The following is a 25,432-nucleotide window of genomic DNA, read 5'->3' on the forward strand; positions in this document are numbered from 1 at the left end:
CTTATTTTTGTAACATCTTACTTTGAACATGGACCAGTTTGATGGCCTCTGTGACAGCTGTATTTCCTCAGAGAAATACAGCTCTAATGGTTATTAACGCTGTCAACATTTTAGGTAATGTATGATTCAAATGCTCTCAGGAAGCACCAGAGTGTGAAGTTCCCGGAGGAGCAGCCCATAACTCTGCCCAACCTGCTGCGCTTCGTCCTGCAGCACTGCGACTCTGTGCGGCCCCCCGACAGAGGAGGAGGAGAGGGGAGTCCCGGCCTGCTCCGAGCACAGGTCCAGGCCCTGCAGGCAGAGGTGGGCCAGCTGCACAAGGCCTGCGAGCGCCTGTCTCAGCAGTTGGCCTGGCTTTGGAGGGACCACCGCCGACTGAGCATGGACGCCCGTGCGCTGGAGACCCACAACCAGGAGCTGCAGCAGGAGCGCCGCAGCCTGGAGGAGCAGCACCGCCAGAAGAGCCGGCAGCTGGGCCAGGCCGTGAGGAGGCTGCAGGAGCTGGCCCACACCTCCGAGAGCCTGCTGCACGAGAACACTCTGCTGCAGGTGCTCCTGCGGGCGCTCCGGGACAGGACTGAGGAGGAGGAGGAGGACTCGGGGGAGGAGGAGATGGACCCCACCGAGGAGGAGATGGACCCCACCGAGGAGGAGATGGACCCCACTGAGAACTCTGAACAGGAGCGTGTCGTGAGCTCGTAGCAGAGCTGCTAATACGACTGTTATGAGTGAAAAGGAATTGGGATTAAGTCTAGAATGTGACTGTAGGAGTTTCACACCACGTTTCCATTGGTTCACTTTGGAGCAGATCGTACGGTCCGAAAAAGTCCACTGTCTTGGCCAAAGTGGTCCTCGAGAGACTGGCTCAGACTGAGGCCAGAACGAGGCAAAAAGCAGATGGAAACAGAAAATAATAATTTCTCACCAAACTTTTGACTCCATCTTGTGATAAAGCGCCGTATTTCCACTGATGCTAACTTCTATGTTGACTCCACACGTTAGCAAAACAAAGCAGGCAAAGCACGTTTGCCCAAAATATTACATTTCTAGAGCATAATGCGTCTAACATGATCCAAAGCCAGTGCATTACATGGAGAGAGGATAAATGCGGCGTGAAGGCTTTGTAAAGAAGTGATGTAGTTTCCCGTTCACTCCAGCTTTAGCCATGTCTCAGACACACTAGAACTACTAACCATTCTGTGAATTGCAGAGATGGACCTCATTATCCTTAAAAAGGATAATTCAATTTAATTAAGAAAACACTAGTTCTGTTTAGGTGGGATCTCCTGCTCTCTGAAGCAGTGCTCTGATTAGACACTTTCTTATTTATAATAGCTGACTATGTTCACTATCACGATTGTTGAGCCGGCCCAGAGTGGGATCATATCTGATGGTTTGGTTTACTCCTCACATGGGCTCAGACCCCGGGGCCCGTCTCGTTCATTGTAAAGACACTTTGGGTGTTTTGAACAAAGCTGTTGATTTAGTGAAGTCTTGTCTCCCTCTAGAGATATTTTTTACACGTAAAGGATCAAATATTTTTCCATTAAAATCTGGTTTTACAACACTATATTTTCAATGATTAACTGAGATTTGATCTCAGTTATATTATATCAGTAGATCAAATGAAAAATGATTGTGGGCTCAACATTTTTCCAGTAAAACTTCTTGCGTGTTTGTCATAATCTCCTATTAAACCTCCAAATGCAGTTAAATCCAATGTTAAATGTGTTTAAACCAGGCTTTCTCAAAGAGGGTGAAACATGGAGGAAAAACTCACATCTGAGGAGACTAAAACATTTTTGACACTTTTTTTCATGGACAAACGACCCACTGTATTCTTAATCCCAGATCAGTCTTAAAATATATGCGCCGAACAGAAGAAGGGACAGAGACGGGAGGAAAGAGGGGAGACACAGAAGGGACAGAGACGGGAGGAAAGAGGAGGGACAGAGACGCGAGGAAAGAGGAGGGACAGAGACGGGAGGAAAGAGGAAAGACACAGAAGGGACAGAGACGGGAGGAAAGAGGAGGGACACAGAAGGGACAGAGACGGGAGGAAAGAGGAGAGACACAGTCCTGTCAGGAGCAGGTCAGACCAGTCTCTTTCCTTTACACTTTTAACATTTTTAGAAACGTTTTTATTTAGGCTTCAATTTGGTGATTGAACTGGGCCATTTTAATGGCCGTGTAGTAGGCCAGGAATAAAGGTATTTAAAATAACCTTCAAGCCTATAAAGTGTCAATTTAGCGTAAAACAGAGCTGAAGTCTAAGAACCACTGCCTCACATGTATCGAGTCTTTTACATTGACAAAAGCAGTTTCTCCTTTGTAATCTCACTATGTTCTACTTCACTTTGACTCCATTCTGGTGTTTTTGTCTGATCAGTTCCACTCTTCACCACTAGGGGCTGCAATTTGCACTCATTCCTGATCAAAACAACTACAAGATATTTGGTGTTGCCCAATGAATAACACTTAAACTGACTTGGATTGCTTTTATAATGAAGAGACACTTAAAATCATATCACCACATATTACGAGAGGCTTTATTGAACTTGGATATCTCTTTTTGTAGTGTAGGACTAAAACCTTGTCTGAGAAAGGTCTGAACCAGGTCTAAATCCACATTAAAGTACTAAACTAAACTAGCTCTGAGCCAGCTCTTGGTGTGGACTAAACCAGTACTAAACCAGCTCTTGGTGTGGACTAAACCAGTACTAAACCAGCTCTTGGTGTGGACTAAACCAGTACTAAACCAGGTCTTGGTGTGGACTAAACCAGTACTAAACCAGCTCTTGGTGTGGACTAAACCAGTACTAAACCAGGTCTTGGTGTGGACTAAACCAGTACTAAACCAGGTCTTGGTGTGGACTAAACCAGTACTAAACCAGGTCTTGGTGTGGACTAAACCAGTACTAAACCAGGTCTTGGTGTGTACTAAACCAGTACTAAACCAGGTCTTGGTGTGGACTAAACCAGTACTAAACTAGGTCTTGGTGTGGACTAAACCAGTACTAAACCAGCTCTTGGTGTGGACTAAACCAGTACTAAACCAGCTCTTGGTGTGGACTAAACCAGTACTAAACCAGCTCTTGGTGTGGACTAAACCAGTACTAAACCAGCTCTTGGTGTGGACTAAACCAGTACTAAACCAGGTCTTGGTGTGGACTAAACCAGTACTAAACCAGCTCTTGGTGTGGACTAAACCAGTACTAAACCAGGTCTTGGTGTGGACTAAACCAGTACTAAACCAGGTCTTGGTGTGGACTAAACCAGTACTTAACCAGGTCTTGGTGTGGACTAAACCAGTACTAAACCAGCTCTTGGTGTGGACTAAACCAGTACTAAACCAGGTCTTGGTGTGGACTAAACCAGTACTAAACCAGGTCTTGGTGTGTACTAAACCAGTACTAAACCAGGTCTTGGTGTGGACTAAACCAGTACTAAACCAGGTCTTGGTGTGGACTAAACCAGTACTAAACCAGGTCTTGGTGTGGACTAAACCAGTACTAAACTAGGTCTTGGTGTGGACTAAACCAGTACTAAACCAGCTCTTGGTGTGGACTAAACCAGTACTAAACCAGGTCTTGGTGTGGACTAAACCAGTACTAAACTAGGTCTTGGTGTGGACTAAACCAGTACTAAACCAGGTCTTGGTGTGGACTAAACCAGTACTAAACCAGCTCTTGGTGTGGACTAAACCAGTACTAAACCAGCTCTTGGTGTGGACTAAACCAGTACTAAACCAGCTCTTGGTGTGGACTAAACCAGTACTAAACCAGCTCTTGGTGTGGACTAAACCAGTACTAAACCAGCTCTTGGTGTGGACTAAACCAGTACTAAACCAGGTCTTGGTGTGTACTAAACCAGTACTAAACCAGGTCTTGGTGTGGACTAAACCAGTACTAAACCAGGTCTTGGTGTGGACTAAACCAGTACTAAACCAGGTCTTGGTGTGGACTAAACCAGTACTAAACTAGGTCTTGGTGTGGACTAAACCAGTACTAAACCAGGTCTTGGTGTGGACTAAACCAGTACTAAACCAGGTCTTGGTGTGGACTAAACCAGTACTAAACCAGGTCTTGGTGTGGACTAAACCAGTACTAAACCAGGTCTTGGTGTGGACTAAACCAGTACTAAACTAGGTCTTGGTGTGGACTAAACCAGTACTAAACTAGGTCTTGGTGTGGACTAAACCAGTACTAAACTAGGTCTTGGTGTGGACTAAACCAGTACTAAACCAGGTCTTGGTGTGGACTAAACCAGTACTAAACCAGGTCTTGGTGTGGACTAAACCAGTACTAAACCAGGTCTTGGTGTGGACTAAACCAGTACTAAACTAGGTCTTGGTGTGGACTAAACCAGTACTAAACTAGGTCTTGGTGTGAACTAAACCAGCTCTTGGTGTGGACTAAACCAGTACTAAACCAGGTCTTAGTGTGGACTAAACCAGTACTAAACTAGGTCTTGGTGTGGACTAAACCAGTACTAAACCAGCTCTTGGTGTGGACTAAACCAGTACTAAACCAGCTCTTGGTGTGTACTAAACCAGTACTAAACCAGCTCTTGGTGTGGACTAAACCAGTACTAAACCAGGTCTTGGTGTGGACTAAACCAGTACTAAACTAGGTCTTGGTGTGGACTAAACCAGTACTAAACCAGCTCTTGGTGTGGACTAAACCAGTACTAAACCAGCTCTTGGTGTGGACTAAACCAGTACTAAACCAGGTCTTGGTGTGGACTAAACCAGTACTAAACTAGGTCTTGGTGTGGACTAAACCAGTACTAAACCAGGTCTTGGTGTGGACTAAACCAGTACTAAACCAGCTCTTGGTGTGGACTAAACCAGTACTAAACCAGCTCTTGGTGTGGACTAAACCAGTACTAAACCAGCTCTTGGTGTGTACTAAACCAGTACTAAACCAGCTCTTGGTGTGGACTAAACCAGTACTAAACCAGCTCTTGGTGTGGACTAAACCAGTACTAAACCAGCTCTTGGTGTGGACTAAACCAGTACTAAACCAGCTCTTGGTGTGGACTAAACCAGTACTAAACCAGCTCTTGGTGTGTACTAAACCAGTACTAAACCAGGTCTTGGTGTGGACTAAACCAGTACTAAACCAGGTCTTGGTGTGTACTAAACCAGTACTAAACTAGGTCTTGGTGTGGACTAAACCAGTACTAAACTAGGTCTTGGTGTGGACTAAACCAGTACTAAACCAGGTCTTGGTGTGGACTAAACCAGTACTAAACCAGGTCTTGGTGTGGACTAAACCAGTACTAAACCAGCTCTTGGTGTGGACTAAACCAGTACTAAACCAGCTCTTGGTGTGGACTAAACCAGTACTAAACCAGCTCTTGGTGTGGACTAAACCAGTACTAAACCAGCTCTTGGTGTGGACTAAACCAGTACTAAACCAGCTCTTGGTGTGGACTAAACCAGTACTAAACCAGCTCTTGGTGTGGACTAAACCAGTACTAAACCAGCTCTTGGTGTGGACTAAACCAGTACTAAACCAGCTCTTGGTGTGGACTCGCATGTGTACGCTTCATGTGCTGTGGAGAAACTCCAGGAGGCGATTCTTCAGCCCAAACTATTTATTCCGTGTCATACGGCTGCTGTTTACGCCGGACCATGAGCACTTGATTTTGATATTTTGAAATGGATCATCTATTTTTGCAGGAATTGTGAAGTTGATACGTTTAATTTGAAGTGAAATATTTGTACTGATTAAAAGGGTTCTTTGTTCACTTGAGTGCTGTTTGTCTTGAATAAAAACACAAATCGACATAAACTAGACGAGGTAATTAGTCATGGCACAATCAAATCTAGATTAAAATTCTGTTTAGTCCAAAGTCGGTTTGCATTTCTCTGTTGTGTGTTACATGTCAGTCCAGCCCTTGATCATTGCTGCTGCGTGAAGTGCATTCCAAGCGGCAGGAGCTTTGAGGACCAAGTACAACGTTCTATGATTTCAGTCCAATGGTTTTGAGCAACAGGACGGTCCCAAAACACACGAGTGGTTTGCCTCCTGACGGTTTCTACAGCAGTTAGCATTTCCGTGTGAGTAATAGGTACTTTAACATGGTGTTGAAATAAACACATTATAACTCCTTATTTGTAAATACCTATAAAAGACCTGTTTCTCAAGCCAAAGGATTCTTTCAACATGTTAAACTTCTCATGGGATTATTTACGATTTGGTGAAAAACCTTTAGACCTTTTGTAATGCGACCGTGAGTCTCAGATCAGTTCTATTTGGTCATAAGCCAAACGGTTTAATATTTTAACATCTTTATTTAGTTTGTATGTTTTGATCAGCTCCTTCCATGTTGTAAGTACAGATTTCACCCAGGGATTCCTAATCCTCTTCCAAATGACTCAAGCGTCTGTCATGTGCCAGTAAGGCCTGCACAGGAACCCCCGGCACAATATTACTCTCAATATTTTGCCATATTTTGAGCAAAATATTGAGAGTAATATTTTGTCTCCAGTACAGCAAGGCTCTGATTTGAGCTGAAAGTCATTTCTGATTCTGTTTTTTAGGAAAAATTAAACGTTTCGACACTCAGGAGGTCCCGCCCGATGGGCAGGGCCTACTTGGAGTAGGATAAATATCTGAAATCCTGGTCTTAATTCGCAAATAGAGAATGACCCTCGGATGAGTGTTCAAATCAAATCAAATCAATTTATTTTTGTAAGGCCCAAAATCACAACAACAGTTGCCTCTGAGGGCCACAGGGAGAAATGAATCAACAATGTCTGTGGTGGCGATGAAGTCAGACAATGTCTGTGGTGGCGAGGGACGATGTCCCAGGGTCCTCTGTCCTTAGACTCTCCTTCTCGGCCAGGAAAAACTACAAAAAAAACCTCTTTGGGAAAAAAGCGTAGAAACCTGGAGGAGTTCCAGTGAAGGAGAGATCCGACTCTCACAGACGGACAGACGGACACGAGGAGACTGGAGCTGGACCCACTCTTCAGGCAGATGAGGGACCGTCTGAGTCGAGCTGGACCCACTCTTCAGGCAGAAGAGGGACCGTCGGAGGCGAGCTGGACCCACTCTTCAGGCAGAAGAGGGACCGTCGGAGGCGAGCTGGACCCACTCTTCAGGCAGAAGAGGGACCGTCTGAGTCGAGCTGGACCCACTCTTCAGGCAGAAGAGGGACCGTCTGAGTCGAGCTGGACCCACTCCTCAGGCAGATGAGGGACCGTCCACACAGGGCAGGGACCACTTCACCAGGGGAGGGGCCTCTGGGTCCACAGGTCCTCAGAAGTGAGAGAAAGAAAAGAAGGCGGTGAACAGTTTGCAAGTGGAATCAAAAAATAAATATTGTTTGATAGCATAAGTAGTCAGAAGAAGAGGATAGTGCTCAAGCTGTCATACTTCCCCCAGCATAGTTACTCCTAGGGCAGCGTAGCTGAAGCTGTGGGTTTATCTTTCTGTTCCTAACTACTCTGACCATAAGCGATTTCGAAGAGGAACGTTTTAAGCCTGGACTTAAATGAAGAGACTGTGTCAGCATATTTAACATGGGTCGGGAGCTGATTCCATAACACAGGGGCTTGGTAGCTAAACGCTCTACCTCCTACAGTACTTTTAGAGACTCTTGGCACCACCAGAAGGCCGGCATTCTGAGAGCGAAGAGCTCTGTTTGGATGATATGGTTCTATAGCATCTTTGAGGTAGGATGGGTCATTTATGGCTTTGTAGGTCAAGAGTAGAATTTTGAATTTGATTCTAGACTCGACGGGGAGCCAGTGAAGAGACTTCAGCACTGGCGTAATGTGCTCTCTTCTTTTTGTTCCTGTTAGTAATCTTGCTGCTGCATTTTGAACCAGTTGAAAGCTTTTTATGGAGCTTTTAGGACACGCTGCAAGCAGGGAGTTACAGTAGTCTAATCTAGTCGTTACAAATGCATGGATAAGTTTTTCGGCATCACTTTTAGGCAGGATTCTTCTGATTTTGGCGATGTTGCGCAAATGGAAATAGGCTGTTTTACAAGCTTGATTTATATGAGCTTTAAATGAGAGCTCCTGGTCAAATAAGACTCCAAGGTTTCTTACAGTAGAACTGGAGGCTACACTGACATTGTCCAGTGTGACTATCTGCTCAGATAGAGCGTCTCGTAGATGCTTAGGGCCAAGCACAATGACCTCAGTTTTTTCAGGGTTAAGAAGCAGGTAGTTTAGTGTCATCCAGGTTTTTATCTCCTTCACACAAGCACTAAGTCTGTCTACTTGATCGCTCTGATCAGGTTTCATTGATAAATACAGCTGAGTGTCATCTGCATAGCAGTGGAAGTTAATGCCATGCTTTCTGATAATGTTGCCTAATGGTAGCATATAAAGAGTAAACAGAATTGGACCGAGTACCGAACCCTGTGGCACACCGTAAATTACTTTAGAGCTTGGTGAGGAGCTCTGGTTTACATTAACAAATTGGAACCTATCAGATAGATAGGATTTAAACCAGCTGAGGGCTGTTCCTCCAACACCTACATCACATTCTAACCTCTGCAGTAGAATGTTGTGGTCGATGGTGTCAAACGCTGAGGTCCAACAGAACCAGGATTGAGACCAGTCCATCGTCAGCGGCTAATAACAAATCATTTGTGACTTTAACTAGTGCAGTTTCAGTGCTGTGGTGGGCTCTGAACCCTGACTGGAAAACTTCAAATAAGTTATTGTCCTGCAGGTGGCGACAAAGCTGTTTTACTACAACTTTTTCAAGGATTTTAGAGACGAAGGGAAGATTTGAAATAGGTCTGTAGTTTACCAATAGGTCGGGATCTAGATTAGGCTTTTTCAGAAGAGGTTTAATGACTGCATGTTTGAAGGACTGTGGAACATAGCCACTTTCGAGTGAAGTATTTATTATATTAAGAATAGGGTCTATAATTAGGGGAAGAATGTCTTTGAGGAGTCTGCTTGGAATGGGGTCTAGGACACAAGTTGAGCTTTTAGAGGACATAATGGCTGAAGTTATCTCTGCTTGATCAACAGCTGTGAACCTTTCTAGGTTTACAGGTGGATTTATATGGGACGTTAGATTTACAGCTTGGGCTAGTTCAGGGCTAATAGCGGGGGTAATTTCATCTAATTTATCTCTGATTGTTTTTATTTTATTATTAAAAAATAGGAGGAAATCATCAGAGCTAAGTGTAGCTGGGATTGAGGGCTCTACTGCACTGTGACAGTTTGTTAGCCTAGCTACAGTGCTGAAAAGGAATTTAGTGTTACTTTTGTTGACTTCTATTAGATTTGAATAATATCTGGTTTGGGCCTTACGCAGAGCCTGCTTATAGGACAGCAGGCAACTTTTCCATGCTTTTAGGGATTCTTCGGTGTGAGAGCGACGAAATAATCCCTCTAACTTTCTAACTCTTTGTTTATGTGAACGCAGTTCTTGGTTGTACCATGGGGAGGGGCGCTTTGGCCTAATGACCTTCTGTTTTAACGGCGCGACAACGTCAAGAGCAGACTTCAGAGAATTCATGGTCAAGTCGACACATTGATCACTTAAACTGGGACTAAAACTGTTCTCAGCAGGATCACATGACATGTCACTGAATATTGGCTCTATTATTTCTTTGAATTTTGAGATAGATTTTTCAGATATTGTCCTTTTCATTATAACTTTATTTTGTGGGACTGGATGATCTTTAAGAATAAACTGAAAGGTAATTAGGAAATGATCTGACAATAAAGGGTTTTGAGGGAGGACAATGAGGTCACTAATCTCTGTTCCATACGTTAGGACAAGATCCAGAGTGTTCTTGTGAGTGTGAGTCGGTTTATTTACATTCTGAGTGAAACCAATGCTGTCAAACAAGGCGCTGAAGGCATTACTGAGAGCGTCATCACTCATGTTCACGTGGATATTAAAGTCTCCAACTATAACTATTTTATCCCAGGCTAACACAGTGTTGAAACATTTAGTCCAGATGACTAGAACTGAATCTTGCTATAAAGAGGAAAATAAACTGTTATGGCGAGAGGCTCTATCTCTGCTGTTGCCTTTCCTCTCCTATTCACTGATATTACATCATTCCAAGATAATAACTTACTTGTGATTCTGTTGAATTTGATCGTGAGAAATCAAAAAGCTCTGAGATGATGCCCAATTTATGCCTATACATCTTTTCTCATGGCGAAAGTGGCATTTATTCAGGTTATTTTGATCCACATTCACAGATTCACTTCTTAATTGCCAGTATTTTTAAAATATGTTTTGTTTTTGTTATTTTGAGTTCCCCAAAGTACAAAATCATCTGTGGTGGGTGGACAGAGGTTACCATTTGTTTTTGGTCACCTGGATTCCCATATTTAAAGACTGCGTCTGCGTGTTGCACCACAAATCACAATGTTTGTCAAAAACCTCTCTGAAATCAGCCTCACCAGGAACAGGACCGTCCAGCTGTCAGGGGCCTGTGCAGAGGTGTGAGATACAAATAATGTCAGAATGTAAACTGCAGTGTTTTCCGCTGGCAAAAGGCTGTGTGTGTCTGGGATCAGGAGCGTGTGACTGTGCACATTCAGGGACTAATCCAATCACTGGAAGAAGCAGAAGCATGTGCTGTCCATTTTCTCTGACAGTGAGCCCTTTCTGACATATTCTGCAGCTTTTCACCAATGTCAACTTGAAATTTTCCTCATAAGTGACATATTGATGAATGGGAGACACTGCGTGTTTATAGGAAAACATATGAAAATGTATCTCGAAGTTTTCATTATCGCAGTAACCTTCATGGCACCGTATTCTAGCTATTTTCTTTGAACTGTAGCCTCTAATGCTAGAATGATTGATAAATATGTTTAGTATAAGTTCAAAACTGTAAATATATATATATATATATATATATATATATATATATATATATATATATATATACATACATACAACGTAACGAAAAGTTTACCACCAACCACTAGAGGCCACTAGGGGTTAAGGTCTGATAAGGACCATGAATCTGTTAAATTAACTTGCTATTGCTATCTTATTAGTCCAGAAAGCATTTTCCCAAAGACAACACTAAAAAAAAAAAACTGCTTGTGATCACTCTGCTTTCCTCTAGCAGCTCTTGCTCTGATTGGTTAGGGCGCTCATGTGGTACACAAGCTGTTTCATTTGACTATAGTTCCGGGCCACAAAGTCAGATGTAGCTAGCCACGAAAGACTACACTGGCCACGAAAGACTACACTGGCCACGAAAGACTACACTGGCCACATGTGCTAGCAAGCACAGCCGATTGACTTCAATAGACTGCCATCTTGCAAAAACAAAGAAAAATGTGTGTATTATTATAATTACAGCCCCTTGCTCGGGCTCAGCGTTGTGCTTGCTTGCTTATAATAATAATCCAGGTAGTTTACAAGATGAAATCAAGGGAGAGATGGACTTGCGTCTGACCTTCACCTCCGCAATCTCACCTCTGCCCTTTACATTTCAAAAGTCACATCATATCCTTGACCGGGGCAGGGCTCCCCCTATGTGGATCAATTAGTCTATGTGTGTGTAATCCGACACTCGCCAGACCTATCTGTTTTACAATCATTTGTTTCAAGCCCTAAATGTCGTGTGTGTGTGTGTGTGTGTGTGTGTGTGTGTGTGTGTGCGTGCGCGTGCGTGCGTGCGTGCGTTGCGTAAGTGCGTGCGTGCGTGCGTGGTGCAATACAAATACATCAAACAATATAATTATCTCAACACTTCGTTTGTTATGGCTTGGGGGCCCCGCCCTCCACGCCAGCTCAGGAGACCCGTTCAAGCCCAGAGAAGTGAAACTGCTGCTGTTGGCTCTCGCGATCTCCAGGCCTCCCGGTCAGTATTAGATCAACCCCCCTCTGCCTCATGGAAGTCAGAATTGGCTCCAATATGGCGACCCAAAAACACAATAATTATATGCTGGCCCCTCAATACGCTTCAGACACTGGGTTAGGGACAAGAGAGCTGATTTGGACTCAAGAGAGAACATTTTTGCCTGAGCTGTATCAGCGGGAACGGTCTCGGTCGCCGCCATGTTGGGGCCACCATATTTGAATTCTGACTTTCGTGAGGCAGCGGAGTGTTGATCGAGACCTAAGCCCAGGCCTCCCTCTCCTTCAGTGTTGTTGAGCCTGGCACAGAAATGCAGAGGGGCTCTTACTCTGCTGACAGTTGGCAGTAGATTTCCGCATCCCTTTACTTAGCTGATTAGAAGCTGTTGAACACACCATGCAGCAATCGTCCCTCCCGGTGCTCACTCCCCTCTGGTCCGCCCTTAGGTCTTGACTTATGTAGTCCGCTGTTTGGGGCCACCACACCAGAGCTGGACCTCGATATGCAGGCGTCTCTTTACCATCCTGGTCATGTACACAAATATAGAGCTGTGCTCACACACGGTATCATGCACAACAGGGGTCATCACATGCAGACACAGGTAAGAGTCGGCAACATTCCTCAACTTATCTCTTTATAAGCGATGAATCCACTCCAACAGCGTCGGTCCGAACAGTACCGCTTCCATGTCTCCGTCTCGCATCCCCTCGTCCGTGTTCACCCGACTTCCAGCAGTTTTAAATCAGTCATTCGGAGGAAGTGTCCAATAGGGGGGACGGTAGGGGAATGTCAACTTACTGAACACGCATGCCCAGCCCAACAACAAACCTCAATATACACACACACTGGGAACCACTAAAACATGCACTTTCACTAAAAACTGGTTTCAAGAATAAACCTTCCCCGCCTCCACTGCCAGAGTGCTGGGCACACAATGCCTACACCTACAATGTGGTAAGTGTGGCAAGAATGTGGACTGTACCAACCACATCATCAGTGATGTTTTGCTCAACAGAATTTATGACTCAGACCTGCACAACGTAACACTAGGGACATCTGCTGTCTTAAGAAAATCAGTTAATGATGTGATAGCACTAGTTACAAACAAGAAAATGGCTTGCAATCCTCTCCCTTTTCCCACCGTATCAGCCCTGTCATAATTCCAGAGCCTGAAGAAAACTCCACAGAGGAGCTTTGCCCATACCCAAGGCCTAGCAGCCAAGGCTAAGCAGGCCTTATAGCAAATCACCTTAATGCTATTCACAGAAGATGCTGCGGATGGAATATCAAGCTTCACCAAATTTGTATTGACTGTTATAGGGCCCATGGAGTCAGTCTCCCAGATTTCATTAGTTCAGTTTGGAACCTCCCCTGGTCGATGTTGCCACTCCTCTCAGACTCGAACACCACAAGTGGCAGCAACAGCGAAATAGACTTGGACAATGAGCAGAAGATAAACACCTGCTCCATTGTCGCACATTTGAACCTTTGGTCTCTAGAGGAGTTCTTTGCCTGCAGATTTTCACTCGACGACCTCCATCCTGTCAATCTCAACCTGTGTGCTGCTAACTGCTCTCCCTGCAGAGGTGTTATTGCTTAACCTGAGACTCTTGCCTTGGGCCTTGGGAATCCTGACACTACTGACACACCAGACCTGTCAATACTACACAGTCACCAACAGTTGCTATCCTTATATATCCCAAATATTGCCCATGGTGCCCAGTGCTCGTGGCATTAGCATACGGTCTATACACCACACCCTGCAAAATTACCATTCCCTTGCACAACAGAAAATTATGAATGCATGAAAGATTGGCTATACGAAAGATTTGCGTAATGTACATTCAACACCTGTCCTTAACGGACGTTGCCATATATGGACGGGCCACCCTCTCACCTCTCAAAAAGTTCTGCGAATGTGAACCTTTTGCCACTCCCTGCGTGAATCAGAGTATCATCTGACCACTTTCATTCTGCCCTTCGGCCACTGGCGCTACACCAGGGTACCAAAAGGTTTCCTATCATCAGGGAATAGCTACAGCAGCAGTTTTGTCACTGTCCTCTAGACAACGAATGCAAAGAATGTTCCACTATGACGCTGACCTAGAACATCTCTGGTGGAGAACAATTGACTGTCGGTCAGTTAGACATTGTGTTAAACCCAGAGAAGTTCCAGTTTTGCCGGATTCAGAGTCTTGGTCACTACCATTGTCTCACTCCTGAAGTACTCGAGCGATTCGAAAACTTCCCACCCCAGACTCCACAACAAATATTAGGAGCTGGTTTGGCCTTGTCAACCCGGTGGCCAACTATATACAGTTGCACAACTCAATGGCGCCATTTAAGCCATTCCTCAGCCCACGCTGCAAGTTCTCATGGCTTTCCCAACCGGAGAAAGTTTTCCAAACATCCAGACAAGCCATAATTGTCATAGAGCACAAAAATAGGAATGACATTGGAAGGAATTTCAGTGATGGAGCAGCATGCCGGTGTCATAGTCAACTGGCTTGAAATGGATGTCTTTGACCACGGAGGCCACCACTACCTAGTCGTCGGGGGCCGACTCTCTGGCTGGGTAAAGGTTCTGAGCTCCACAGCAGGCACTGAGCTTGGAAGCTCAGCAGGCCTGATGCGCTACCTTTGAACATTCTTCGCCACCTTTGGTGTACCGGAGGAACTTTAAAGCGAAGGTGGTCCAGATTTTCCAGCAAGCCACAAGGAGAGCTTTCTCCACTTGTGGCACATCAAACGTTGCGTTTCTGTGGGCCATGTTGCAGTTGGACAGCACATCCCACTACCACAAATACAACCTCTTGCAAGCGCACATTATCTTTCGTCACCAAAGATTATCAACAGACTAGAGACATTCTAGTCTAGTAAAACTAAAAGATGATCAAAATACAATTTTGAAGCAGTCTTGGGCCGGGAATACCAGCACAAACTAACATTAATCACGTTGCATCCTTAATATCTGAAATGCAGTTTATTTTTACTCGACACAATTATCGATCATTTGAAGTGGAAGTGTTGGAGCGAGTGTTTCAGATCACATGACCTCTACAAAAGAGACTTTGTTTAATTTGTTTAAATCACTTGCAGTTCTGGCAAACAGTCTGCAGATGGCGCTAGGCTCTATAATAATCAGCGCTTCAAAAGAGTATTTCAGTCTGAGGAAGGAGTTTCAAAGTGGTTCCTGGACAGTTTCACAGAACAGCATTCAATCAATTCTGTCAAATCTGCTTGTTTTATATATTTATGTTTATTTTATTATATTCATTGTAGTTTTATGCAAACTGTGTTTTGTACTCAGAGCTCCATTGAAAATTAGATGCAAACCTCAACAGGATTTATTGGAATATATAGATCAATGGTTCTCAACTTGTGATAATATTGGTCATTACTTGAATACTATAATTTCTTACAAAGATACAATGTTTTTGATAAACACAATTACACCAATTTAATAAGGCCAAAGAAATGCATCCTTCATTCTAATTTGTATTAGAATTCTAAATTTTATTGTGATTGTGGAGAATAATAGGGTGATTTCATACCAATAATGGGTCCCTGGTTTCAAAAAGTCTGAGAACCCCTGATGTAGATATCACCTTTATTTTATTCAATTAAGGTCTAAACTGTCAGTAAAATGTGTTCCTTGCACGTAATTTGTCCCCACAGTTTTTCTCACAGAGCTCTGTTGTTCTCCTGGTTTTGTGATGAGCTGATGTGACGTCAAGGAAGGAGGAGATGAGATGAGGGAGGAGGAGAGGAGACAAGAAGGGAAGTAAAAGAACAAGGAGACTAGGAGGGAGGAGAGAGGAAGGATACAGAAGAGAAGGGAAAAGTGATCGCAGAGTCAGAGTTTGTGCAGAACTGACCGCTCCACGTCTCTGTGAGTATCTCAACATGTTCGCTCTTCAGTACTGAATTTAAAGGTTTCTTTCATGGCTTCAAAATGCTAAATAGTATAATAGTGTTGTTCATTCTCCTGTGGTAAAATGTTGATTGATGAGAAACTTTTCTGATTTCATGAGGAAAGATTGTTTTTTTAAATGAAAGTTGTATTATTATTATTTTTAATCAGAAACGTTTCTTGTTTCATGGGAATCATTTCTGTTCGTCTGACTGAATATAATGCTGTAAAATACAAGTTGTTTTGTTGTTTTGTAATCCACCATTGTCATATACAAGGGTGAAAAGTATATTTTATTATATAGATATGTAGAATAGGCTCCTCCCCTCTGGGGCCAGGACTCCCCTGAAAAAGAGAAGTTCCTGTTCAACATATTTATATAAAAGTACATTTGATTTATACGGCACTATTCAGAACACTTACAGTAGATATTTCACAATATATTTTTAGGTGGCATTTTCTGAGGAATATATTGACATACCATCATATTACACCATAGAAAGTGCCAATCCAGATATGAGTTAACTGTAGCTTTCTCGTCTCGTCTGTCCCTCCCTAGATTTAGCTTTAGCTAAACTAATTGTCTCAGACAAAACTCGACCAAAGCTTTAGTGTTAAAACCTGGCTCTTGGTCAGTGGGTCGGTGCTCCAGGCTCTTCCTGGACTTTACAATAGGCTTAGTGTCGGTGTCACTGCTGGGATTTGCAGAGGCTTTAGCTGCAGAATGCCCTGGGGCAGCTGTGGCCCTCAGAGTGTGACAGAATACTGCAGTATTTGACTCTCTCACAATTGAAACATTGTGGTGTTGTTCTCAGGCAGGATGGCCAGCAGCACGCTCGTCGCAGTGGGTGAGTTCTGTCATGTCTGTTACAGGTGGATATGAATGTGTCGACCAGTCGTACATGTGTCATTCATGTGTCATACATGTGTCATACATGTGTCATTCATGTGTTATTCATGTGTCATTCATGTGTCATACATGTGTCATACATGTGTCATTCATGTGTTATTCATGTGTCATACATGTGTCATTCATGTGTTATTCATGTGTCATTCATGTGTTATTCATGTGTCATTCATGTGACATACATGTGTCATTCATGTGTTATTCATGTGTCATTCATGTGTCATTCATGTGTCATACATGTGTCATTCATGTGTTATTCATGTGACATACATGTGTCATTCATGTGTCATTCATGTGTCATTCATGTGTTATTCATGTGTCATACATGTGTCATACATGTGTCATTCATGTGTTATTCATGTGTCATTCATGTGACATACATGTGTCATACATGTGTTATTCATGTGTCATTCATGTGTCATACATGTGTCATACATGTGTCATTCATGTGTGTCACACGCGTGTCACACGCGTGTCATACATGTGTCAAACGTGTGTCATACATGTGTCATTCATGTGTCATTCATAAGTCATTCATGCGTCATTCATGCGTCATTCATGCGTCATTCATGCGTCACACGCGTGTCAAATGCGTGTCATACGCGTGTCACACACGTGTCATACATGTGTCATACGCATGTCACACACGTGTCATTCATGCGTCATACATGTGTCGCATGAATGACACGTGTGTGACACATGTATGACACGTGTGTGTCATACATGTGTCACACACGTGTCATACATGTGTCACACACGTGTCATTCATGTGTCATACACGTGTCATTCATGTGTCAGTCATGCGTCATACATGTGTCACACACGTGTCACACGTGTGTCATACGCGTGTCATACATGTGTCACACGTGTGTCACACACGTGTCATACATGTGTCAAAAATGACACACGAAATGTACAATGATAAATTCAAGCATGATTTTCAAGATTAAATGTTCCAAGTGAGAAATTCACCAACATTTAAAATTAAAAAAAACTGATGAAACAAATTATCTTCCATACCTTTCATTTTTTCTATAAATGATGAACATATATTCCCTTCAAAACACTGCTCTGCATTTCTGAACTACTTTGTGTCAATGCACCACATGGACACAAAACTGTATCATTAGTCTGTTTTACTTCTGATTGAATTTATTACCTAAAGTGACTAATATTTATTTCAATCTGTTTTTCACAATTGTTTTGGTAGAGCATGGGCAGTAGACAAAGTACAAATGATTTAAAACCCGAGAGATCACCTGCACTTGAACTGTGCACATCTAATACAGTCAAATAATGAGCGATAAAGAGGCAAGGCAAGTTTATTTGTAGAGCACATTTCACACACAAGGCAATTCAAAGTGCTTCACAGCAGGAAAAATGCATTCAAATCACAAAGAAATGACAGAAACAGAAATACAATAAAATTAACTAAATAAAAAATAAAAAACACCTAGCCAAATCCAAATGTATCTGACCACATTGGCAGCATTCCAGACATTCCTTCCCATATGTATTTGACAGGTGCAGCATGACAGGCGTCTCCGGATGGACACTTCACTTTTAGATTGATTTGTTCCCATATCTGCACGCTTTCTGCAAACTGCACACGTCTGTGCTGAGCGTATGTTTCTTTTACGACGACTCTCTGGTCGACGCCTCCACCTGATGTGGCGCTTTGTATCTTTACCGACGGACCTCGTCTCGTCTGTCCCTCCCTTGATTTAGCTTTAGCTAAACTAATTGTCTCAGACAAAACTCGACCAAAGCTTTAGTGTTAAACCTGGCTCTTGGTCAGTGGTCGGTGAGCTAGGCTCTTCCTGGGCTTTACAGAAGGCTTAGTGCCGACCGACAACCTAACCAACGTGTGTTCTGACCCTGTCCCCAGGCACCTGCCATGAGCTGCGCTTGGACACCAGCACCATGGGCTGTTGTGTCCAGTAAAATTATTTACATGTTCAAATGCAATCGTATCTAAATAGTAGTTTTAGAATTGCAGAGAATTTCTCTAAGAAAGACCTTTTAATTTAAAGAAATTTAAAAGGTGCTATTTTTAAGCTAAAATTTAAAATTGCTGGGTACTACCTCAAAATAGTCCCAGATGCATATTTTAGTATTTAGAATGTCAAAAAAAATAAAATTGAAATAAAAATAAAAAACGGTAACGTGTAAATAATTTAAGACATAAAAGAGAAGAGTGCAAAGAAAAATCCTTTCAGTCAAATGAGCTAAACAAAACTGTTTTTAGCTTAGATTTGAACTTTGTCAGAGTAGAACCTTCAGGAAGACTGTTCCAGATTTTAGCTGCATAAAACTGAAACACGGATGTTTAGTCCTGACTCTGGCACCAGCAGGAGGCCGGTCCATGTTTAGTCCTGACTCTGGCACCAGCAGGAGGCCGGGCCCTGTTTAGTCCTGACTCTGGCACCAGCAGGAGGCCGGGCCCTGTTTAGTCCTGACTCTGGCACCAGCAGGAGGCCGGTCCATGTTTAGTCCTGACTCTGGCACCAGCAGGAGGCCGGGCCCTGTTTAGTCCTGACTCTGGCACCAGCAGGAGGCCGGTCCATGTTTAGTCCTGACTCTGGCACCAGCAGGAGGCCGGTCCATGTTTAGTCCTGACTCTGGCACCAGCAGGAGGCCGGTCCATGTTTAGTCCTGACTCTGGCACCAGCAGGAGGCCGGGCCCTGTTTAGTCCCGACTCTGGCACCAGCAGGAGGCCGGTCCATGTTTAGTCCTGACTCTGGCACCAGCAGGAGGCCAGTCCATGTTTAGTCCTGACTCTGGGCACCAGCAGGAGGCCGGTCCATGTTTAGTCCTGACTCTGGCACCAGCAGGAGGCCGGTCCATGTTTAGTCCTGATTCTGGCACCAGCAGGAGGCCGGTCTTTGGTACTTTGGTGCTAAGCCATGGAGAGACTTGTACACAAGCAGAGCTGCTTCAAAGTCTCTTCTCTGAGCCACAGGAGCCAGTGCAGAGACCTGAGAACAGGACTAATGTGATGGTACTTCCTGGTTCTAGTCAGGACTAACGTGATGGTACTTCCTGGTTCTTGTCAGGACTAATGTGATGGTACTTCCTGGTTCTAGTCAGGACTAACGTGATGGTACTTCCTGGTTCTAGTCAGGACTAATGTGATGGTACTTCCTGGTTCTAGTCAGGACTAATGTGATGGTACTTCCTGGTTCTTGTCAGGACTAATGTGATGGTACTTCCTGGTTCTAGTCAGGACTAATGTGATGGTACTTCCTGGTTCTTGTCAGGACTAATGTGATGGTACTTCCTGGTTCTAGTCAGGACTAACGTGATGGTACTTCCTGGTTCTAGTCAGGACTAATGTGATGGTACTTCCTGGTTCTAGTCAGGACTAATGTGATGGTACTTCCTGGTTCTAGTCAGGACTAATGTGATGGTACTTCCTGGTTCTAGTCAGGACAAATGTGATGGTACTTCCTGGTTCTAGTCAGGACTAATGTGATGGTACTTCCTGGTTCTAGTCAGGACTAACGTGATGGTACTTCCTGGTTCTAGTCAGGACCCGAGCAGCAGCGTTCTGGATGTACTGCAGCTGTTTTACAGCTCGTTTGGAGAGACCAGTGAGCAGGCCGTTACAGTAGTCTAATCTACTGGAGACAAACGCATGGATAAGTCTCTCTAAATCTGTTCGGACACTATATTTTTGATTTTGGCAATGTTTTTTAGATGGTAAAAAGCTGCTGATGTTATTGATTTGATGTGGCTGATAAAGTTCAAATCTGAGTTCATTATTACCCCCAGATTTCTAACTTGGTTTGTAGGTTTTAGAGCGAGACTCTGGAGGTGACCGCTAACACTTTCTCTTTGTTTCTGTGGACCAAAAATGATTATTTCAGTCTTGTCTGAGTTCAGCTGGAGAGAGTTGTTTTGCCTCCACAAACTGATCTGTTGGATGCAGTGACAGAGTGAATCTACTGGTCCATATTCACCTGCGACAGTGAAACATAGATCTGACTCATCTGCATAATTGTGATAGGACACATTTTCACTGCGTATCAACTGACCTAACGGCAACATGTAGAGGTTGAACAGAAGGGGTCCCAGGACTGACCCTTGGGGCACTCCACATGTCAGGGTCATGTGGTCTGAGACACAACAACCAATTTCAACAAAATACTTCCTGTCTTCCAGATAGGACCTTAACCAGTTTAGGGCAGTGCCAGTGATGCCCACCCAGTCCTCTAGTCTCTGTAAGAGGATCCCATGATCGACAGTGTCAAAAGCAGCACTCAGATCTAACAAAATTAAGACTGAGGCTTTGCCCGTGTCAGTGTTCAGGCGGATGTCATTTGTCACCTTGACAAGAGCAGTCTCAGTGCTGGGAAGAGGTCTAAAATCTGATTGAGACTTTTCCGCTTTACTTTTTCATTTACTTGAATCACTCCTGAAACTTTTATAAAAGTATGACCCTACAACAAGTCCAGTGTCATGAAAGTTCACTTAAGATGTATAGCACTTGATTGTACCTTAGACTGTGAGCTATAACAAGCATAAACCAGTCGCTGTGTCCCTCATTCGTCCAGGAGTGTTCCATCATCGTAAAGGGTATTGTACCCTTTACTACGATGGAACACTGAATAAATAAGTTATCTTATCTTATTTATTCAGTAAACAGGAATATTGTGCTGTCTGAAAATCTTTTGTTGTTTTTCAGACAGTCCAGACACATAAAGGAAACACCATTCCTTCTGGATTATTTTTCTCTTTTTTCCTGTTTTTTTTCCTTTTAACTTTGTCAAGAGCCCAGTGGGGTAACCACAGGCTGAGAGAGCGTTCCGCACATGTTTTTCCTCCTTCTTTGGCTCTACGTGTTACAACATTATTACATTATAATGTTTGGACTGTCAGCACAACATTCCTGTTTATTTTAAACCGATCGACACTTTAAGACAAAAACTGTTTCACCTTAAGGACAAGATGTCCGGACTATAAGACGCACCTTTTTTCATAGTTTTGGCCGGGGTGCGACTTATATTTATACTTCTATAGTTATATATACTTACACTCCGGAGCGACTTATATATGACATTATTTCTTTTTTTCACACTTCCAACCACATTTCATACTCCAATGTGACTTATATATGTTTTTTTCTTCTCTATTATGCATTTTTGGCGACTTATAGTCCAGAAAATACGGTAGTTTATTCTATCCAATGCAGTGAAGAAAGTTGTAGAGGCTTTATCAGCACAAGACCACAGAGCGCTGTGCGTCTTCATCTTACAGACACAAACCACTCTTCTGAGGACAGTGAGGAGGAGATTGAAAGAGGAGTCAAGGTCGAGGTGTTGTGAAAAAGCGAATCCTTCTTTAAAGGTGCCATAACATGCTTTTTTTCACGTTTCGTAGTCTATCCTAAGTGTATAATTGATAATAATAAGGGTTGTGCAACACCCTTAACATAATAGTTAAGAAATATCACCCAGACCTTGGACCCACTCATCAACCCGGAAATGCAAACGGCTTGGTTTGATATTCGCCCCCACCCTTACGAAGATCGATCTGGCTCCCCCGCCCAACCCTTGACGTAGTCTCAGAGCGCGTGTGTGCCCCGCCCACCCGTGACGTAGCCCCACAGCTGTCAGCTCCATGCTGCTCCTCTCCACGCGAATGAGTGAGAAACGATAGAACTTCAGATCAACACTACTTTGAGCCTAAATAAATCTGGTGTTTATTCTACAGCATGCGCAGAACAGATATATCTATAGATCTATATATATATATATATATATATATATATATATATATATATATATATATATATAAAGTCTTATGTCCATCGCGCTCTTATTTCCGGGTTTTTTGGTATCAGATAGAACTTCTCTCCGTTTATTTTCCCGGTTGCTGCATCAACTGCCACATAAACCTTCACCATTGTGATAATAGTAAAGAGTGCGATATCATTAATGAAGTTTTGGGCCTCTGAGCCCTGTTTCGTCGTAAATCGAACCAGAAAAACTCCGGGGCTTGTATGGGGAGACACGGGAGCCTGCAGCAGCTCGGAGCCGGGGGGAAGGGGGCGGGAGGCGGCACATGGGAGGGGGAAGGGGGAGGCGGGTGGAGAGGGGGGAGGGGGGAGGGGGAGGGGGGAGGGGGAGGGGGGATGGTGACGCGTGCCTGTGGTTATGACGCAGTCTTCCACCCACCGCCCGTCAGTTTGGAGAGTGGAGGAAAGGAGATAGTCTGTACTATAGCTAAACACTGCGGGAATCAATCAAAAAAACACTCTGGGTACATATATGAAGCACAAATAGCAATGTAAGAAGGTTAAAAGCTCTGAAAAGTCGATTTTGCATGTTATGGGACCTTTAAACAGAAATGGAGGTTTAAGGTTCAACTTTCCGGTTGTTTACAGTGTTTTGACACCTTTATCAACAAAGAGAACAGGCCAGCCATGTTGTGTTGATCAGGTGCTCGTGGTCAGCTAACAATAGGACTGCCATGGCCCATTACAGGGCTGTTAGGGTAACAAAGAAGATTAGTTTCAGGGGAAACCAGGGCAGCGTAAACATATAGTTACCATGGCTGTACTTGTTTGCCCTCAGTCCCTACAGCGCCCCCTTCTGACGGCCCTGTGCAGCTGCTGTGCCCTCGCTGTCAGCAGATGGTCTTGTCTAAAGTGGACTACACGGCCGGCCTGCTCACCTACCTCTTCTGTGGAGGCCTGCTCGTCTGCGGGTCAGACATCTTTAAGCTATGACAGTAGGTTGTGTTCATGTGACATCACACAATTCTAGAATCCCTATAGTTTAAATTTGAGCTGAAACAGGTCTCAAATAGCTGATTACTGATTCAAGACAAATGTGAGTCAAAGACTACAGTAGGTGGTGGTAATGTAACACTTGGACACCAACTGCCATAAATCACCAAAGAAGAAGAAGTTATTTTTTATCTTTATCAAATTCACGGGTACTGGGCAACATTTTCTCTATCAGCAGAAATAGGCCGACACAAAAGCCATGAACGTGAACGCAACCTATTAAACTCAATATCAAACCATATAATGTAGGTCATGTGACTTGTATAAAGCTGTAATAATTCCTATGCTTCCTATTCCTATGTTCCTCAGCTGCGTCTTAGGCTGCTGCCTCATCCCCTTCTGTGTGAACCGCCTCAAAAACGCCAAGCATACCTGCCCCACCTGCAAGAGCCTGCTGGGGGTCTACAAGCGCCTGTGATCACCTGCAAGAGCCTGCTGGGGGTCTACAAGCGCCTGTGAACACCTACAAGAGCCTGCTGGGGGTCTACAAGCGCCTGTGAACACCTACAAGAGCCTGCTGGGGGTCTACAAGCGCCTGTGATCACCTGCAAGAGCCTGCTGGGGGTCTACAAGCGCCTGTGAACACCTACAAGAGCCTGCTGGGGGTCTACAAGCGCCTGTGATCACCTGCAAGAGCCTGCTGGGGGTCTACAAGCGCCTGTGATCACCTGCAAGAGCCTGCTGGGGGTCTACAAGCGCCTGTGAACACCTACAAGAGCCTGCTGGGGGTCTACAAGCGCCTGTGAACACCTGCATGATTCTGTTAACACCTGCAAGAGCCTACTGGGGGTCTACAAGTGCCTGTGAACACCTGCATGAGCCTGTTAACACCTGCAAGAGCCTGCTAGGGGTCTACAAGCGCCTGTGAACACCTGCAAGAGCCTGCTGGGGGTCTACAAGCGCTGTGAACACCTGTATGAGCCTGTGAATATCTGTATGAGCCTGTGAACACCTGCAAGAGCGTACATCTGTGGACATTTGCTTTAAAGGGGACATATTGAAAGGAGATATTCAACGGGTGTTGGTCTCCTTTTGGGAAAATATTTAAAACGGTTTAACAAAGACATACTGAAAACTGCTGTCATATTTAGATTCATGTAGTTACTGGAATATCACTTCTACTGTTCTCGTTTCCTTTGAAGGGAGTGTCCAGGCCCCTCCCCCTGTATGATAATGAGGGATCTACTGATCCACAGGCAGGTTCTCTACCACCAGACCAGGCACTACAAGCCCCTGACACAGTTCACACAGAGGAGGCATGACTTCAGAAGGGCCACTGGTATGGGTGGATACCTCAATATCATATGGGGCCCTCCCCCATATGTTACACTAAACCACACTTGTGGTTCTACCAAAATGCTAATTTAATTCACCCAAAATCTTTCCCAAAAGGGAATTGTGTACTGTATACATCTGAGATTTCCCTCACTATTACACAGTTCCCCTTTAAGATTCCCAGCCCGCGAGGTTTGGCTTTACGTTCATAAATACAAAGTGGGCATATCTATGATCAACACGACACTAACAGAATACTTTGTAGTGAAGGCAGTTTAACACACTTAAAATAGCAAGGTGCAAATATGTCGAGTGTTCTGAAAGTAAGAGATGAAACGAGGAGAAGACTTCAAACAACATCACAGTAGAACAAGGTTAAAAGCTCAAATGTTTATTAAGATGATACAAAGGTACAATGCTCTTATTGCTTTTTTAGTGCTCATTTGGCTGAACAATTAATCAGCTGTGTACACTGAAATATAGGGATTAAATGCACATATACCATTATATATTTAAGAAAACATATTTAAAAATGCTCTAATCAAAATAAAGTATATACATCATTGCACTTAAAAATTATTGAGAAATCACAAAAGCAGAAAAATAGGCTGTTGCAATAAATATGAAGGATTTTTACACTTACATTGAGTCCAGAAAATGTTTAGATATATTGAACAATATTTATTGGCTGGTTTAGGTGAGCATGAGCAGCAGCAGCAGCAG

General features: G+C 43.8%; 2 protein-coding genes across 3 annotated transcripts in view; both read left to right on the forward strand.

Moving 5' to 3' along the window:
* txndc11 (thioredoxin domain containing 11) overlaps positions 1-2,703 on the forward strand; it is a 29,384-nt gene extending 26,681 nt beyond the window's left edge. Inside the window, exon 13 of the mRNA XM_072464067.1 lies at positions 141-2,703. Coding sequence (XP_072320168.1) covers positions 141-702 — 562 coding nt within the window. The 3' untranslated portion in view covers positions 703-2,703. The remainder of the gene's footprint in view (positions 1-140) is intronic.
* A 12,864-nt stretch (positions 2,704-15,567) lies between these two features.
* Positions 15,568-24,676, forward strand: LOC140378306 (lipopolysaccharide-induced tumor necrosis factor-alpha factor homolog). 2 transcript variants are annotated; one of them, XM_072464091.1, is made up of 4 exons: positions 15,568-15,712; positions 16,549-16,581; positions 23,220-23,352; positions 23,744-24,676. In XM_072464091.1, the coding sequence occupies exons 2-4, from the start codon at positions 16,554-16,556 to the stop codon at positions 23,850-23,852; spliced, it is 270 nt and encodes an 89-aa protein (XP_072320192.1). In that variant the 5' UTR covers positions 15,568-15,712; positions 16,549-16,553; the 3' UTR covers positions 23,853-24,676. The 2 variants fall into 2 exon arrangements, with proteins under 2 accessions (XP_072320192.1, XP_072320193.1); XM_072464092.1 differs by lacking the exon at positions 15,568-15,712 and having other exon boundaries at positions 16,420-16,581.
* Positions 24,677-25,432: the final 756 nt, after the last annotated feature.

This window comes from Eucyclogobius newberryi, unplaced genomic scaffold (assembly GCF_026437365.1).
Source record: "Eucyclogobius newberryi isolate DKJ021-1_F unplaced genomic scaffold, fEucNew1.0.hap1 SCAF_4, whole genome shotgun sequence".
NCBI classification, from domain to species: domain Eukaryota; kingdom Metazoa; phylum Chordata; class Actinopteri; order Gobiiformes; family Gobiidae; genus Eucyclogobius; species Eucyclogobius newberryi.

Bases quoted from the DNA above. Each gene is read 5' to 3' on its own strand.
- LOC140378306 (XM_072464091.1), top strand. From the start codon at position 16,554: ATGGCCAGCAGCACGCTCGTCGCAGTGG. The intron at 16,582-23,219 runs GTGAGTTCTGTC...GTTTGCCCTCAG, and splicing joins CAGCACGCTCGTCGCAGTGG to TCCCTACAGCGCCCCCTTCT. The intron at 23,353-23,743 runs GTCAGACATCTT...TATGTTCCTCAG, and splicing joins GGAGGCCTGCTCGTCTGCGG to CTGCGTCTTAGGCTGCTGCC.